Below are 16,413 nucleotides of genomic sequence, written 5' to 3'. Positions count from 1 at the left end.
ATGCTGAGATTCGTATTTCTAAACTCAACAACAACAAACAAATGCAAAACGTTTTCAAATTAAAATATAAAATAACATTAATGCTGATATTGCATGTAATTGTTAAACTTGATTCCCTTACATATACATTTGCTTTTAAGCCTAATTATTAATTTTGATTATGATGTGATTGTGACAGGGGAAGAGGTTTCTGGTCGGGGGTAAAGAGTTTTTTCTGTCACCACTTTTGAATAAGAAACAATATCAAGGCAACAAAACTTGTCAACTCCGCGAATCACAAAAGTATCAGTGAGAAGTTGAGAACCCTCGTTTAAACAGTGCATACACTCGAACTTGACTGCACATCTCGTTTTTTACTTTATTGATACTGCTTTTAATCGTAATGTAAAGACCGGTTATCGGTACATAAGCTGTCATGTACAATAAAAGCGCCTGCACAGCGACAGGAAATGTCATTTAACACAAAAAGCCACCTAGACGGTGGACTTGCGCTCAGGATTTTATTTCTTTTTTCTTTCTTTTTTTTTTTTTGAGTGGCGTGTGGACGAATTTTTTCTACGCACACACTATTTTATTTCTTGATAACAGACCGCTGCTAACTATAACACACCGATGCCATGTAAAACAGAGCGTTGCCATGGACACACAGGGTTCTAACCGTAGAGACGGAGCGCACTATGTTCTTTAGCGGAAGCAATACAATTAGGTGTATACAAACAGGCATGAGACCTGTAACGAGCAACAGCACGAAGCCGCAAACTCGTTCTGAATATTTTAAAGGCGTAACAGCTGATGAAAAAGCAGAGACAATTGTAGATGAAAATGAAGAGAGATTTTATCTTAGTTTTTATTTTATACAAAACATTTTTGTCTCGTCTTTTTTCGTCAACAATACATGTTAAATTAGTCTTAGTCAGCGTTTTGGACAGTGGTGCGGTCTTGTCATCGTCTCGTCTTATGAAAAAAAGGTTGTTGAACATATTTCGTCTCGTCTGACGAAATTACCACTACATATAACAGAGGGAGCATTTTTTCTGGCCACCAGTTCAGTGTCTGTCTGCTCGGCATCCATCTTCGCCCGTTCCGCGCTGCACACCGGAAAAAGTCACATGACCATACGCGCCACACCTGCCACTGCCTAAACTGAAACGCACTGGTCTTTTTTTTTTTTTTTTTAATTATCGGATAGCGGTGTAGCGTATGAATAGGCAAACAGCTTTCAGAGAGAATGGTTTGTCATGTCCACACATGCATTTATTTATTATTTATTTCATAAAATCACAGCATTTTGCGTCATATAATCGCACAGGCTAGATATCGCGATTGCGATTGAGATATGATTAATCGTGCAGCACTAGTTCACAGATTAAAGGCTGCAGTGCTGTAATTACACACACAACAAAATGACAATGCTTTACATTTACATTTTAGCTTTAGTTGTGGTCTAGTTTGTTCTCTGTAATAGTTTTCCTTAATGATGACAATTATTGCTGAATTGCTGCATTATTAATGTTGATTAATTTCTCATAACAGAACATCCCAAAAGTGTTTTTCATCTTGTAGCACAGTAACTTCGCCACATTTACTAAAAAAACTATGCATATTTTTGTAATCCCCCCTTTTTATAGTTTCTTATAACATGTGTATAATAAATATATAATTACACACACACGATTGGAAACATCCACAAAACAAGTGAATTTTTTGAATTTTTTTTAATTGTTTTGTATATCAGCTATAAACAACAGTTCCCTTACCAGCCTGTTTCTATCCACGTTAATAACCAACAAAACACAACTTGTGCAAAATGCCTCTGAATAAGCTTCCTAAACGCTAATATATTAGATTGAGTGTCATGAAGTGTTAACACTGCTGTTTAAAGTTATTCTGTATATAAAGTTATTATATATATAAACTATTTAAGGAAATTCTGATCAAGAAGACAATATGTGGTATATTTTAAAATTATAAACAAAAATGAGCAGATGGAATATCTTAATTATTGCTAATTATTAAAAAGTATATAACATTCAAAATGGTTCTTTTATGAATAAGTATATGGTAGGATATTTATGGCCCCCTTTCATTTCTAACTGCCTCCAACTTCCTTCACATTATGTTTTGGATCTTCTCTAATATTCCTTTACACCCTAAATTCTCAGGCAGCTTTTAAAATGATTGATTACATGGGTGATGGTTGATACTTTGCATGTTCTTTATTTGAGCAAGAAATCATGGTGAAGGTACTTTCTGTTTATTTTCTTGGATGATCAATTTTTTTTGTAGCAAAAATGAAAGGGAATTAAAATAAGAAAAACCTCACACCATTTTTAAACATCTGACCTGCAGAATATCTGACCTATTATCTCTGTAGTTCGAGCAATTGCTTTCCTTCAGATGCATTTTATATGTGAACATTAGCTCAATGTGTCCCAGACACTGTGCGTTTTACACAGATGTTGACTTCTGATATTAAAATTGCTGTAAATCTGAGTAAAGCTGTGAGCTAGGATTAACTCTGATGTGATGTTTTATATTCTTCAGTCAAGAACACAGGACTAGAAAACTCTGATATGTCAATCGAAGCGCGCGCACAATCCGTTCCAACGCGCTCCATAACGGGATTTCTGCGCCTTTGTGAGCGTCTGTGACTCTGCGCAGGGCCGCGGAGACGAAATCCGGCCGAGGACGCAGAACGGGCAGGAATACGATGATCGCGGACGTTCGTAAAGCGAACTCCGTGGCCAGCTGTGTTCGAGCTGAAGCAGCGATCTACCCAGACTCCCCCGTGTCCTCGGCACCCGAGAACGGCCAGCTTCTCCTCCGCAGCGGCGCGTGCACGAGGGGTACGAGCACGAGCGCATCCAGCGCCAACGCGGATCGAGGCAGCACGGACACCGAATCCGCGGCCGCTCGCGCCATGACCTCTGGGTGCGAATTCCCTCCGTCTGCACCGCCCTTCGTCCCTCGTTCCGCCAAAAATCTCTTCTACAAGGTGCTGTGCTTCGCCTTGCTCGTGCTGCAGGGCGGTATCCTGGACTTCTACCTCATAGCGTTCACCGACCTGTACTGGTGCTCATGGATTGCCACGGACCTTGTGGTGGTCTCTGGCTGGGCCATCTTCTTCGTCCGCAACGCTAGAAGCAAGCGCGAGCGAGCATGCGGCTTCCGTCAAAAGAGCTCGCTCTTTGGCTGTCACCTGGGCGAGTTCGCATTCGCGCACCTCGCATGGCTCGTCTACGTGATCGCGTGCGCGCCAAAGGTGGCGCTAGTGCTGCAGACGTCCATCCTGGAGCTTGTGGCACGTGAAGTGCCTTTGGGCGCCGCCGGTTTTGAGGCCACCGCGCTGCTCGCAGCACCGCTGCTCTTCTGCCTCATTAACTCTCTAGTGGAAGATCCGCACGGAGCTCCGCGCTACCACTCGCAGAGCTGCTTCGTGAACATGTGTGTAGATGTGCTGGACAGCTTCACGCTCGTAGATTTGCTGCTTGTGCAAAACGAGATCCCCAACAACACATACCTGAAGTACGGTGTGATGGCGGCGTATTTCGTGGCGCTGGTTGTGCCGGTGCTTTGGCTCTACGAGCTTTCCGCTGCGTCGCGGATGCGCTGTCGCTGGATGTGCGCGCGTTTCCTAAGCGGCGTGCTGCTGGACGCGCCTCTGCTCGCCGTCAGATGCTTGCTCGTGTTCCTTTACGACATGCCCGTGTCACTTTTTATGTTCAAGAACGTTTTTTTCTTGGCGTGCAAGTGCCTGGAGTTACTGGAGCAGTGCGCCAGCCTGAGGAGTGTGCGCAGACTAGCGCGCGGTGGAGACCCGGCCCAGTTCTCCCACTGCGTCTCGGAGAACGACATGTGCCCGCGCGGATACGTTAACACGCTGGCTGTTAACACTCAGCCCTAGATGCTGCTGCGCATCTACATAAACTGGGACGCGCATTTACAGAATATTCCCAAGAACTTACCATATAACCAGCCTTATGAAACGCCGTCGCAAGACCAACGTCCCTAACAGGTGCTACAACCAAAACAAATCGACGTGCCAGTGAAAAAGGCAGAATCTCAAATGGCCGCTACTTATGTGGTACAAGTGTTTACTTGCGGTATGAAATAATGGCTTTTCCACATCCTAATGCGTTATACAGAAACACATCACGGTCTGTCTGCAGGTCACAGAAGGCGTGTATTTGAGTCCATTACTGGAATGTAAACACCTGCGAATGGGCTTGGCTTTAAGCCAGGAATCTTGGCACTGACGTTGCTAGCCAGTAACCTAAACTGACAGGATTCCTAAATCAGGACCTTAGATCAGGTTCAGGTAAAACTCCACCCTGAAACTACTACTAATAAAAATAAAAATAATAATAATAATAATAATAATAATAATAATAATAATAATAATAATAATAATAAATAGGTCATATGCAATCTCAAACATAAGTGATAGTCAGATTTTGCGGTTAAAACAAAAGAGCAAAAGCTTTTCTCCTGCAGCATTTTCCAGGATGTTGTGCATCTCATATAATGATAAATTCAACGTAGAATTAAAGCAGACCACACCGCTGGACTCAAAATTCCAGAATGCTATGCAGAGTAATGCCTGAGACTCATCTGACATTTGCCAGATAGCTGACATAAGTTAACATAAGCTGACCTGACAGGATCCCTTAAGGGCAAATCTGCACTGTAAACGCTAATTAGTTAGCTGACATGCACTACCCTTATAGGATCATTGATGGGATTTAGTAATATTTGTAATAAGTGTAGTATTTATAGTTTTCACTGCCAGTGCTAGCTGGACAGGATGTTTGACTGAAGAAATCATAAATATTCCTAAGTCTTTTTGTGCATGCATGTGAGCTAATGTATAGCTCTAGAGACATGTCCGCTGTTCTGAGATTTGCAGACAGATCCTGCTCTCTAGCCGTGCCACAGAGATGGTTGATATCGGATTTTTGATATTCCGCACAGGAGTCAGCATAATACATAATTTATCTGTTTTGTTAAAAACAAAAAAATTTTTTTTTTTTACTTTTAAGATCTTTTGACCTACATTCCACCTACATACCATGACATACAATTCTAAATCCACTGTAAAGGGTGTACAGGATATTATATATCTATATACACTGTCCACTTTCATAATTTTTCTGTTTATTTACACAGCCGTTCAGCCAGCCGATCATGTGACAGCAGCACGATGCATAAAAACTCTGTGTAAAGTAGTAGTAATGTAGTAGTTTCTGAAAGACAAACACATCTGTCTGTAACAACCATGCCACGGTCAAAGGCATTAAGAATTTATCTTCATTCAGATGTTTGTGAACATTAACTGAAGCTCTTGAACTGAATCTGCATGATTTTATGCATTGTGCTGCAGGTGTAGGTGAAGGTGTTTCTATTAAAATGGACAGTGTATATATACAATATATGTGTATATATTTTTACGTTATGATAATAATTCTAGTGCCAAGTTGAGTTTTTGTCTGATGGGAATGCACTGTTCAGATCTTTATTTATTTATTTGTTTTAAAAACCAAATGGAAAATAGTATATGTACAATTTGTTGTTTGGTTTGTTTATCATTTTACATTGCAAATTAGCAGTACAGTATTTTATAGTAGCTATGTATACTCACCAGGGACACCAACTACTTCCTTTAACTTTTATTTTCTTCGTAATCCCTCTTTACGCATTTAAGGGCAGGTTGTATATACAAAAGAATAGGTTGAAACCATGATTAACCATGTAAACAAGCTTTTTTCATCTTTGTGCATCAAATTATAATAGGAACTAGGTAGAAACATTAGATCACACATAGTAGGACTGGTCTGAATAATCATTTGAGCCAGGTATTTGGATTTGAGGCTTTACAGACTGGAATATATTTCTAATCCGGTATAGAAAGGAGAAAATCAAAACTTTAAATATTGGTTGTTTACGGAAAGCTATTATAAACTACATTGCATTTTATATGGTTTTAACATTGTAAGCCACACAATATTGAAAAGTTGAAATGAATTGAAATTGAATTCAGTCTAAAGTCTTATTAAGTAAAGATTAAGTAAAGCCTTTTTAATTTCTTCAACTTTTTAGTCATTATATAGAACGTGGTGAAGTTGGTGTCACTGACTTTTTGCTGTGGAAATGAAACATCTAATATTAAGCTAACGTCATGTCTTTAGCCAAGTCCAATAGGAAGCTATATTCTCTTCTTCCTATGACTTCAGTGATCGTAAACCCTCACTCGTGTGTGTTCATGATCCCGATGGTCATTAGTGATCCGTGATTCGTGGTGTCTTTGGTTTGCACTTGTATTGTGAGGCACTTTAATGAAACTGTTGAGAATTTTACGAAAATCAATAATGGAATGTCACACGTGTGCTGTTAAAAAGCATAAAATGCACCTATTACCGGCACAACACTTCTGACAGGGTAGTACAGTAAATACTGAGTTAAACACGTGTAGCTCTATCTTTCTGTATGTGAAAACATGAACTTCCTCTGTTTGTCATGAGAGTTAAGACAAAACACTACAGCAACAATTCTTTGCAAGGTATTCTTACAGAATTCTTATAGAATAAAATATGAGTAATGTTTCTATGCCTAATACTAATTGCAGTTGTAAATATTTCACTGTGGAAACACTTTTTTACTAAGATTTAATCAAGAGAAAACAGTACACTTCTTGATTAAAATAGCTTTTTTTTATAACACCAACAATAATTAGCATTTTGGGAAATTTCTCTTTCTTTCTAATTTGAGATAGGAAAGAACTTGAATGAATGCAGTTCATTTATTAGCTGAGATTTTTTGGTTGTATATGCAGAAACAAATGGTATGCTGTAGTCATTGTGGCCTATTGGGTTTATAAGGCCTTTATCAGTCACATTATCAGGTTTAAGGTAACATGGCCATGTGCAGATAAAAACTGTGAATTAAACAAATAATTAATACATATTAAGAGAATGTTGTGTATATATTTTAGCCCAAAAATTAGAAAATTGTTTTCTGTGGCCAAAATGTCAGGTTATTTCTACCTGTAGTGTCTTGCCTTAATTTTAGTCAGTTTAGAGGAAGTCCTGTTTTTACCAGTGCAAAATTGCAGATTAGTAAAAGCATGAACTGAAATTAAAACCTTTAGAGACCTATAAGACTTTAGAGATATGATGCTCAAAACACAGGCCAAGTTGGTCAAAACCTTTGCCTAATGTTAAGAGTTTGTAGAAATCAAACAGTTTCCCAATTACCTCTATTAATGCTTCTTCATAGACAGGGTATTGTAAACATTTGATCAATTTAATTGTGTAAGAAAGAAAGTAGAAAATAACTGAACAGCTGGCAAAGATGACTACCTGCTTAATCTGTATTTTGGCAGCTTGTTAACAGGAGTTTATCTTTGGATGGACTTAAAAACTAAAACCATGTGTATATTCGGTTAGAAAGTAGGTTGAGCACCTTTCTCTGATCCATGGCAAGAGTCTATAATAAGATCACATGGTTTAAAAATTAATCTAAGCTATGAATTTAGTCATTATGTCTGTTATCAGTGTCAAAACATAGCACAACTCGCTGGTGCTTAAATAAAAGTGTCGGTAATACGTGCAATGCAATTAGTTGTTATATTCTAAAAATATATACCATGTAATAGACATCAATCTGAAGTAATGTGAAGTAAATATTGTCTCCCAGTCGTCAAGCAGTCAGACACGTTGTCTGTGGATGTATTTAAATGCACTTGTCAAAAAGGTGTAAAATGTTATATATCAAGTGAAAACGATGTATTCTTTTTGTTTAAAATGTCCATGGAAAATATGTTATGGCAGCAGTTGTGAAAGAAATACCACATTAATTGTGTACAGCATGAGCTTTGGAATGATCGCTAATACCTTTGGTCATAACCACATACTTAAGATGGTACTGTATTCACAAAGTGAGGAAATATGTAGCCCATGTTTAGACCTCATTTACTCGAAAGATCAGCCTCGGAGCAGAAGCTGTGTCTCATTAGTCTCCACACAGCGCTAGGCTACCTCTCAGCACAACAACATGCTGACAACATAGTTCAAAATGTTCAGTTCAAGATGTACCATAATAGGTCAGAGACAGGAAATATGAGTAGGTCTGATGAAAGAAATGGAAAACCCCATGTTTTCAAACTCTTTTCATCCTACTCAAATGCACTGCTTTAAAAACCTGCTAGACTAGTCTACAGGTTTAATTAGAAATTAGATAGCAAGCATTTCAATAAGGAAGTGTATTAGTTGGTAAACACAAACGGTGAGGAAAGCTTACTGTAGGAGCGTAAAAACCTTAAAGGAACGTTAAATATGCAGGCCGAAAGTGCATTATCAAAAATGGTATTTCTGTGCCTCACCGTGCAGTGTCAATATGTTTATAATACAAATGTATTCCATGTTTGGATATGTGTATGCCAGCAAAATAATACGCATGTAAACTGTTTATGCCGACTTCTACTTTTGCATATGCCTTCCAATGTTCTACTCTCACACGTCCCTTTCACAAGAGTCTTTATGGGTCTTTTTTTGCACTATAAAATCCTGACATTACCTTGTTGGAAAATAAAATGGCAGAACTTTATTAGCAAATCTTTAAAACCTGGAATAAGGGTACAGAACCACGATTTAGTTTGATATGTTTACAGTAAATTCCAGTAAAAAAAAAAAGAAAAAGCACACAACGACGACAACCAAAGAATGCAGATTTTAATTTATAGCTATTAATAATGTACTATTATAGTATTACATTTAATGCCCCATCTGACGGAGATCCATTAATCTGATTATACAAATCTACCCGCGAGAAGACCGAGAAACAAATCATCTTCGTGATATGTATGTTTTTACATGAAAAGTTGCTTATAGTGCAATGCATGCAAAAGTATATTGTAAATTACAGCTTGTAGATTTCCTGTAATGAAAACCCATTTTAACCAAAAAGGTTATGTGCAATATTAAATGTAGAACCTGTTTAAATGGAAAGAAATAGACAGTTGTCCATATGTCTGTTAATTATGTCGTCAAAAATGTTACATGATTTTTTGCATTATCAAGCTCATGTAAGCTCTGCAAACAACAGTTCACAGGTTAATTGTCACTTGTTATATACATAAGAATACAATAAAAACACCTGCAGAATATGTGGCTTTATCATTGTTTTTTTCTTTGACAACCTGAGGACATTTTTGTTTGGTATGTAGAGTGTACTGGAAATCTCTTTGCCTATCATATTAATATCAGCTCTCCATTGTCTCTGTGCAGAATCCGGATGAGATGGGACTGTTTAGGTATAGGGCTTCCTGCAATTTAGCCAGTGCAACAAGAGAAGATGGAGGAGGATCCTCCCTTACCATAGAGTCTCTTGAGCTATAGCCTTGATCAGACCATCTAGATTGTCTCCTTCCTGAGGCATCTTCCACCTGACTCTCATCCATCTCCACTGGCTGTGATGAGTGCACATCCCAAGATGTCTGGAACTCATCATCCACCGAGGGTGGAGGAGCTGTAATATCAACAGATACCAGTGAGACCTGGAGGTTCAGTAGTTTTTTAAGGGCCTCCTCTTTATCAGTAGCAGAAGAGTCCTCGAGAAGTGGCCCCCTGTTCACAAATACCTCGTTCCTACTCAATGGTAAAGGCTCCTGTAGTGCAGGTTCAATTAAAAGGCAGGGATGGTTCTCTGAATTTGCATGGCACACTCCAGCTTGGTGGATACCAAGTGGGGTTTCCACAGCTGGATGGAGGGAATATACCTGGCATGCTGGTTGGACATCTTGAACAAATGATTCCTCAAAGTCTAGGTTAAGATGTGGTATTTCAGTGGACCAGACACTATGGGTCTGGTCCGCACGGTGTACCTCCACCTTACACTCACATACAGAGGGTCCAAAGTTGAGCACAGGATCACACTTAAGAACCTGTGGGGGACACTCAGTAAGAAAAGGGCTTATCTCAGTTCCTGGAACCTCATCTTCACTGTCTAAGCACTCCTTTTCAAACCAGTCTGGATTCTCCAGCTGGTAAGCCTGGAAGGTTTCAATGGCATCTCTCAAAGCTTTGCCTGATGGGCTTTCGATATAGTCATCAATGCCAATGCCCTTGATTGCGTTCACCTTCCCCTTCTGATATTTTTCCAGATCCAGGATGCGAAAGAATAGCTCTTCAAAGTGCTTCATTAATTTGTATTTAACCGCCAAGTCAAACATGGAGGGCACGTCACGTTCACCACTTATATCTTCAAAATACGCCACCAGGTACTTGCCATAAGAGGCTGGCCGCTGCATGTCAGGTGTGATAAGCTGCAGGGCGAGTGTCAGCATGTCCCCCATTGGTGAGCAAACATCCTCATGTAAGAGGACTTGAGGTCCACCACACATGGCTCCCCACTTGGCCTGCACTCCTCGTGAGCAGAGGACCAGCACTTTGGCAGAAGATTGCTCTATACGACGCATCTGTAGTTCCATCCATTGCAGGCGGCCCATGGCTCCTATAGAGGCCGTGTCCAGGAGGTCCAAGTAAACCTCTGTGCCGCACTTGGCCCTCAAGAAGGCACAGAGCTTCAGCACTATATCGGTGTATTTTGGGTGATCTCTTGAGTAGATGATTAACACGGAATGCTCAGCATCTGGTAGATTATCTGGAGTAGGGTGCCCATGCAGGGGTATTGCTGGACCTGTAATACAAATAAAGTAAGACGTGTCTGTCAGGGATTTTTTTTCTCTATAAATAGGTAGTTCATAATAAGCAGATTTCCGAAAAGCTTCCCGGAGTTATTGAAAATAAAATAATCTTGTGTTACTTACCCTTCTGCTGCTTCCTGTAGCGTAAACAAATGGCACAAATGGCACAAAGTCCACAGAATACGACAAACAACCCAGTAAAAACCTTCCACAAACCATCTGCACTGTTTGCTGTCTGAGGTGGGTCTCCTTAACAAAAATGAACACAACCATTATAGCCAGGAACAGTCAACTTCTTATTCTGATAATGACAAAAGATAAGAAAACTGGATGACTATTAAGTTCGTACCTGGGCATATATTAAAACTTCTTTTCTTCCGTAAGCAGTCATTTCCACACTTAAAGAATGGCTGGATCTACAAGAAGAAACATTTATATTATGTATAATATGTATACTAACATTTCAGATAAATTTTTAATCTGTATATAATAATCGGAGGTATACAGTTTATATGTTACGTTGCAAAACTATTGGAAAAATACCTCCACAGTGAAACAGCAGCATGTGTGTGGCCAAGCTTCTAGGTCAAATGTGACATTTAGGGAGGACCTGTTTTCCTGTGCATAAAATATACATTGTAAATTCACCTTAAATTTAGGTTTGTATAAATGAGTGTTAGATGTGTTTCACTTTATATCTTTCCACATTCAAAATAATTCCTAGCTCATCCAAAAAAACAATAATTGAAAAATATGTCCAGATGAATTCCTTACCTTACTGAGATTTTGGGTTTCTTTGTGTTGTTTGCACTTCACATGGACTTTATAAGTTTCAGAATGCTCATCAGTGTCAAAAGCAATAAAAAGTGTCCTGTCCTGAGGCCCTGATCTCACCATGGAGATGTTGGGATTCCAGTTGTCTCCTATGACACAAGGAAATCCATTCATAGAACAATGTTATAAAAGTTATCTACAAGCAGGATAAAAAATAATAAAAGGTTCATGTTTGCTAGTTTTTGTTTTCCTAAGGCAAATAAAGACAGATGTTCACTCACCCCTTTCGATGCAGATCTGAGTCTTCTGCATAGCAGGACTTTTACAACCTGTTGTAAAAGTTAAATTTTTTTGACAGCATTCGTAAATAAATACAAAACTATATGAGGCTTTTAGCAAGTGCACATTTAGGAGGATGTAACAAAATCTACAAAACAATGCATGTTAGATATTTCTTGGCAACAGAAGTAAATTATCTGGTAATATAGTACATCAACGTACATTCTTTTGCCAAGTCTAATACACAAAATGATTTCCTGAAGTTTAAGACTGAAGTGATTTTAGGTGAGTTTGTGACAAACACCAGTGTATTCGAACTCTCCCAGTGTTGTTTTGTCAGTGGTAGAATAAATCACAGCTTTGTCATGATTTGTTCATTGCTGTTCAGATAATAAAGATAATGATAGCTACGACTAAGATAATGAATAATGAAAATGATGGAAATTCAAATGTATCATTAAATAGTTTCTTTTTCATTTTCATGTGACTTAGAAAAAGAAGTCTGTACTATGCTGTGAAGGAAAATACAAGAGTACAAATGTTTTAGAGACACGCGATGATCTGCCTCTTGGTTAAACTTTTAAACATTAACTTGCATTAACTTACCTGATACTTTGACAGTTTTGTTAATGTTGTAACTGGTGTGTGCGATGTTTGGCTTGGGAAGGTTGGAGACTGACACCAAATACGTCTCATCTGGATCGACAATCACTTTGTCCAAAGTAAAAGACCACTGCAAGGCAAAATACCGCATTACAAATATATTAATAATAATTAGAGAAAAAGGGTAAGGTATAAAGTGTTGTTCTGTGTTGTCTCACCTGTTCATCAAATTTATTTCTCATTGTAGTAATCTTCTGAAGAAAAATGTAATGAACACAGATGTTCTCACCGTTGCCCTGCTTTGTCACTTGAACCTCTGTTCCAGTCAAATGTATAATGCTCCCTGAAAGAAACGGCTCCTTTACACATGAACAGTTCTAATTCAAAATCCAGTGAAAATAAGAACACTATGCAAATTAGTTAATTAGATGTTGACTTTCATGGACCTTTTTTCCCCTTCTTTCTTTTTAACGCATTTTTAAAAAACATATTTAATGGCAATCAGATACTTTCTGATTTCAGAAAATTCTATTGTCTATAATCAGCAGGATCTGTTTATATAATTCATATATTAAATATTTATCTTCAACAAAGGCTTAGTGCTAAAGAAAATCCATATAATTTAGCTGGAACACATTATTGAACACCTCTATTTCCTACATCAAAACAGCATTGAGTTCACATACTAACCATCATCCCTTGCTTTCCATTCTGCCACAATTACAGGCACCAAGTATCCTCTCTCATCCGTTGTGACGTCTACATTAACCTTTAGATCTACTGGACCGGTTGGAGTGAAATCCTGTGGTTTCAGCCATTCTTTATATATACAGTGACCTGTAACTGATAAATAAATAAACTCAGATTTTGAGCTCAAATGGTAAAAGGCTTTAAGGGATTATTAGTTTTAATTAATGTATTATTGACAGTTTAGGGATATGTGTAGGGACATTCTGATATTTAATTAATAATAATTAACAAAATCAACAACAACAACAATATAAAAGACAAAAGAAGTTCTTTTAAAATGTCACCAGAAGGATAATCGTGCGTGTGTGTGTGTGTGTGTGTGTGTGTGTGTGTGTGTGTGTGTGTGTGTGTGTGTGTGTGTGTGTGTGTGCCCGTGCGTGCGTACAAAAAACACTTATATTACTCACTTATATTAATTTCACATGGCACCTTTAAAGAAAAGAACAAAAGGACAAAATCATTTATGGAAATATAATCAACAGCATGATCAAATATTACTAAAGTTCAGGAAACTTGCCAAGTTTACGTCTTTTAAAGGTGCTTTACTACTTCTCATGATTGGAAAAAAAGCCGTATTCGATGTCAGACAGATGTAAATCAAGCTTAAATACAGAATATAAACCTATATAAATACCATTGTATTTGTATTAAGTCTAAAAGAAAAACAAACAAACAAACAAACAAACAAACACAAAACTAAAGACCTGCCATCTTCAAACTTAAAAAGATTCCCTTAATCATTTCAACAGATAGATTAATTCTGATAGATTATATATATATATATATATATATGATCTACCTACTCACCATTTGGTCGCAGGTCAGAGAGGATCTGTTTGTGATGCGTAGACCAGACACTTCAGATGTCCAGAAGAAAAATAAAACAGCTGATAAACACTTCAGAGCCATGGTGCTCTCATGCTACAGCAATAAACCTTGAGTTATAATTTCAGACTGTTTTTATTATTAGTATTATTATTGTAGTCAAGCTGAACGAAGCTGCGGTGTGAAAGTAAGTGAGACAAACTTCCTGGACTTTATGGAAATGTGACACACACACACACACCTGCCTTTACTGGAAAGAACTGCCTACGTTTTCTAAGAAGAGCTGAAAGCGGAAGTAGGCTGTTTTTACCTGCCCTTAGAACTTTTTCTAATGTGAGATTCTAGTATGTAAGTTATTAAAAAGAAACACATATAGGAATAAAAATAAATACACAATTAAAAAAAGTCTTAGTCTGTGTAATAGTTCAATTGTTTTGGAATTACTCATGAATTTACAATTGGATTGATCCTAAATCCGCCCCTGCTCCCTATAGAGGGGCACTAAAAAAAGAACACTACCGAGTGCACTACCGAGGATTTAGGATACGGCCGCTAGTCGCTGCTATTTTTTTTCTGCACACCTTATGGAGGCGTTTTTTAAACCGTCCACAAGAGGGCAGCATTTGTTCTCTTTTTCTGCGCGCGTTAGCCTTGATAGCATAGCTTTTAGTTTTAAATCACCATAATTTGTTTTAAAACGAGTGCTTTATGTCATTACAAATACAATTGGAATAAATCTTTAGAATATCATAATCTCATAACATCCTCATGCAGTTAGCATGGATGTTAGTTAGCAACATTTTGCTAATTATTTGCTTTAAAACCCTGTTAATTTCAACCCTTTTACTAATTTAAGCAACCTGTCTGCAAAGAAACCTTGTAAAATGATGGACTGTTGCCTGAGTGCTTAAATAAACATTTAAATACATATTTTCTTTGCTTTGCTCTAAAGAAAGCATGTTTTACTGTTATAATGTCTTTATTATGAAGTTTTTTTTATTTTAATTTAATTTTTTTTACGAACAAGTACGTTTTTACACACAAGGGATTTGGTACCAGATGTCGGTGGCCCTCAAAAGTACAGACATAAAGTAACAGACATAAATAATGACACTACAGACGATGCTATGCAGATTAAATAAAGGCCACAATATACAGAGTATGTGACACGCATGGTATAAGTGTGAGAGTGTGTAGTAGTGCAAATAACAGTAGTGTGCATCACATATGATGACTGTTTGTACAATACACAATATACGGTACAGAATGTGTGAACAGTGCAAGCAGTAACAGTGTGTGTAACATTTCGGGGTGAAGTGATGAGTGACTGTTCTGACAGTATGTGTAGATATGAAGTGGAGTGTAACAGAGCATGTTTTGTAAAGAGTATGTTTGTGCTTTGAAAAGGCATTGAGTAAAAGTAATAATTTTAAGGTAAAAGCCCAAATTTTGATATTAATAATTATAAGAAAAAATTCTAAGATATGTAATTACATTGATCAATTGTTATGTAATTAAAATACAAATCTGCAACTTAAATTACATATAATGTTGTTTGCCTACCTACTGAATGGAAGGATTTAGCTTTTTTTTCTTCGCTGGCTAAAGAGAGCAATGTTATAGTGCTTTAGCTGTGCACTTTTGTTTTTACATCGCATGTGTTTGAGTGTTGAAAATTATTCTCTTTTTTGCCCCAGCAATGGCAAGTCCCTGGCCTGTGATATATGCATAGGAGACAAAACACCTACTTTTCATGGTTATAATCAGAACAAAACAACCAACCAACACAAATTACTTGTGTTTGAATGAAACCATGAAGGATTTTAAGTAAATGTGTATTTTTACTTCCCAAAAATGACAACATTGTAATTCAAGCCCAATTTGCCCAAGCAGGGGCTTGTCCATCCACCCTGGGGCTCCTTGTTGTCAGTCTACAGGGCTGCAGCTAAATCAGAGATTTAAAACCATCATCAAATCACATTTCCTACACCAGTCATGCACAATATTAATGGCATATTTTATATACAATGTGCTTATGTACTTGACAGCAGAGCTGTTTCACTCTCTGTACATCTGCACAAAGATTATGAGAGAAGCACCAGTGAACTGAAACATTACAGAGCACTCAGCCATGTGTGAAAACAGTAATAGTCATGGGTTACTTATGTTCAGCACAGTGTGATCAAACCAAAGGCTATGAGGAAAAAATACCACACAGGCCTGATATCAAAACCCTGAGATTAGCCATGTGAATAGGATCAGGGCTACCCACACCTAGCACAGGTGTTCATTCTCATGTTTTTATACACTACACAATAGAGGGATTGAGCAAGGGATCTGAATTTTGCATCCTCTCTTTAAAGTGTATTGTTCAGTCTATTCAGGCAGGGTGTGGAAATATAGTTTTTATGATAAAATCAAAGACTTCAGATGTGTCAAATCCAGCTGAAATGGTTCCATGTTCTAGTGTTCTTCATACATCT

The 16,413-nt window shown here is 37.8% G+C and overlaps 2 protein-coding genes across 5 annotated transcripts; one reads left to right on the top strand and one right to left on the bottom strand.

The window, feature by feature from the left end:
- Positions 1–2,464: 2,464 nt before the first annotated feature.
- On the top strand, positions 2,465–9,160 carry tmem121b (transmembrane protein 121B). The gene has a single exon (XM_027151711.2). The coding sequence runs from the start codon at positions 2,711–2,713 to the stop codon at positions 3,902–3,904; it is 1,194 nt and encodes a 397-aa protein (XP_027007512.1). The 5' UTR covers positions 2,465–2,710; the 3' UTR covers positions 3,905–9,160.
- Positions 8,710–14,189, bottom strand: il17ra1a (interleukin 17 receptor A1a). 4 transcript variants are annotated; one of them, XM_047803797.1, is made up of 11 exons: positions 13,913–14,189; positions 13,513–13,534; positions 13,046–13,198; positions 12,574–12,698; positions 12,359–12,485; positions 11,755–11,802; positions 11,474–11,622; positions 11,243–11,317; positions 11,049–11,115; positions 10,823–10,945; positions 8,710–10,692 (listed from the first exon to the last, which is right to left on the bottom strand). In XM_047803797.1, exons 1-11 carry the CDS (start codon positions 14,012–14,014, stop codon positions 9,257–9,259), a joined length of 2,427 nt encoding a protein of 808 aa, XP_047659753.1. In that variant the 5' UTR covers positions 14,015–14,189; the 3' UTR covers positions 8,710–9,256. The 4 variants fall into 4 exon arrangements, with proteins under 4 accessions (XP_047659753.1, XP_047659754.1, XP_047659755.1 ...); XM_047803798.1 differs by having other exon boundaries at positions 10,823–10,948; positions 13,046–13,192; XM_047803799.1 differs by having other exon boundaries at positions 13,046–13,192.
- Positions 14,190–16,413: the final 2,224 nt, after the last annotated feature.

Source organism: Tachysurus fulvidraco, chromosome 19 (genome assembly GCF_022655615.1).
Source record: "Tachysurus fulvidraco isolate hzauxx_2018 chromosome 19, HZAU_PFXX_2.0, whole genome shotgun sequence".
Taxonomy (NCBI): Eukaryota; Metazoa; Chordata; class Actinopteri; order Siluriformes; family Bagridae; genus Tachysurus; species Tachysurus fulvidraco.
The sequence above is the reverse complement of the archived record's forward strand: the minus strand, read 5'-3'. Positions and strand labels throughout refer to the sequence as shown.

Coding starts and splice junctions, on each gene's coding strand:
- il17ra1a (XM_027151708.2), bottom strand. CDS start 14,014: ATGGCTCTGAAGTGTTTATCAGCTGTTTTATTTTTCTTCTGGACATCT. Junction 12,699..13,045: donor ATGGAAAGCAAGGGATGATG/GTTAGTATGTGA, acceptor CGTTTCTTTCAG/GGAGCATTATACATTTGACT. Junction 11,318..11,473: donor AAACCCAAAATCTCAGTAAG/GTAAGGAATTCA, acceptor TTTTATGCACAG/GAAAACAGGTCCTCCCTAAA.
- tmem121b (XM_027151711.2), top strand. CDS start 2,711: ATGATCGCGGACGTTCGTAAAGCGAACTCCGTGGCCAGCTGTGTTCGA.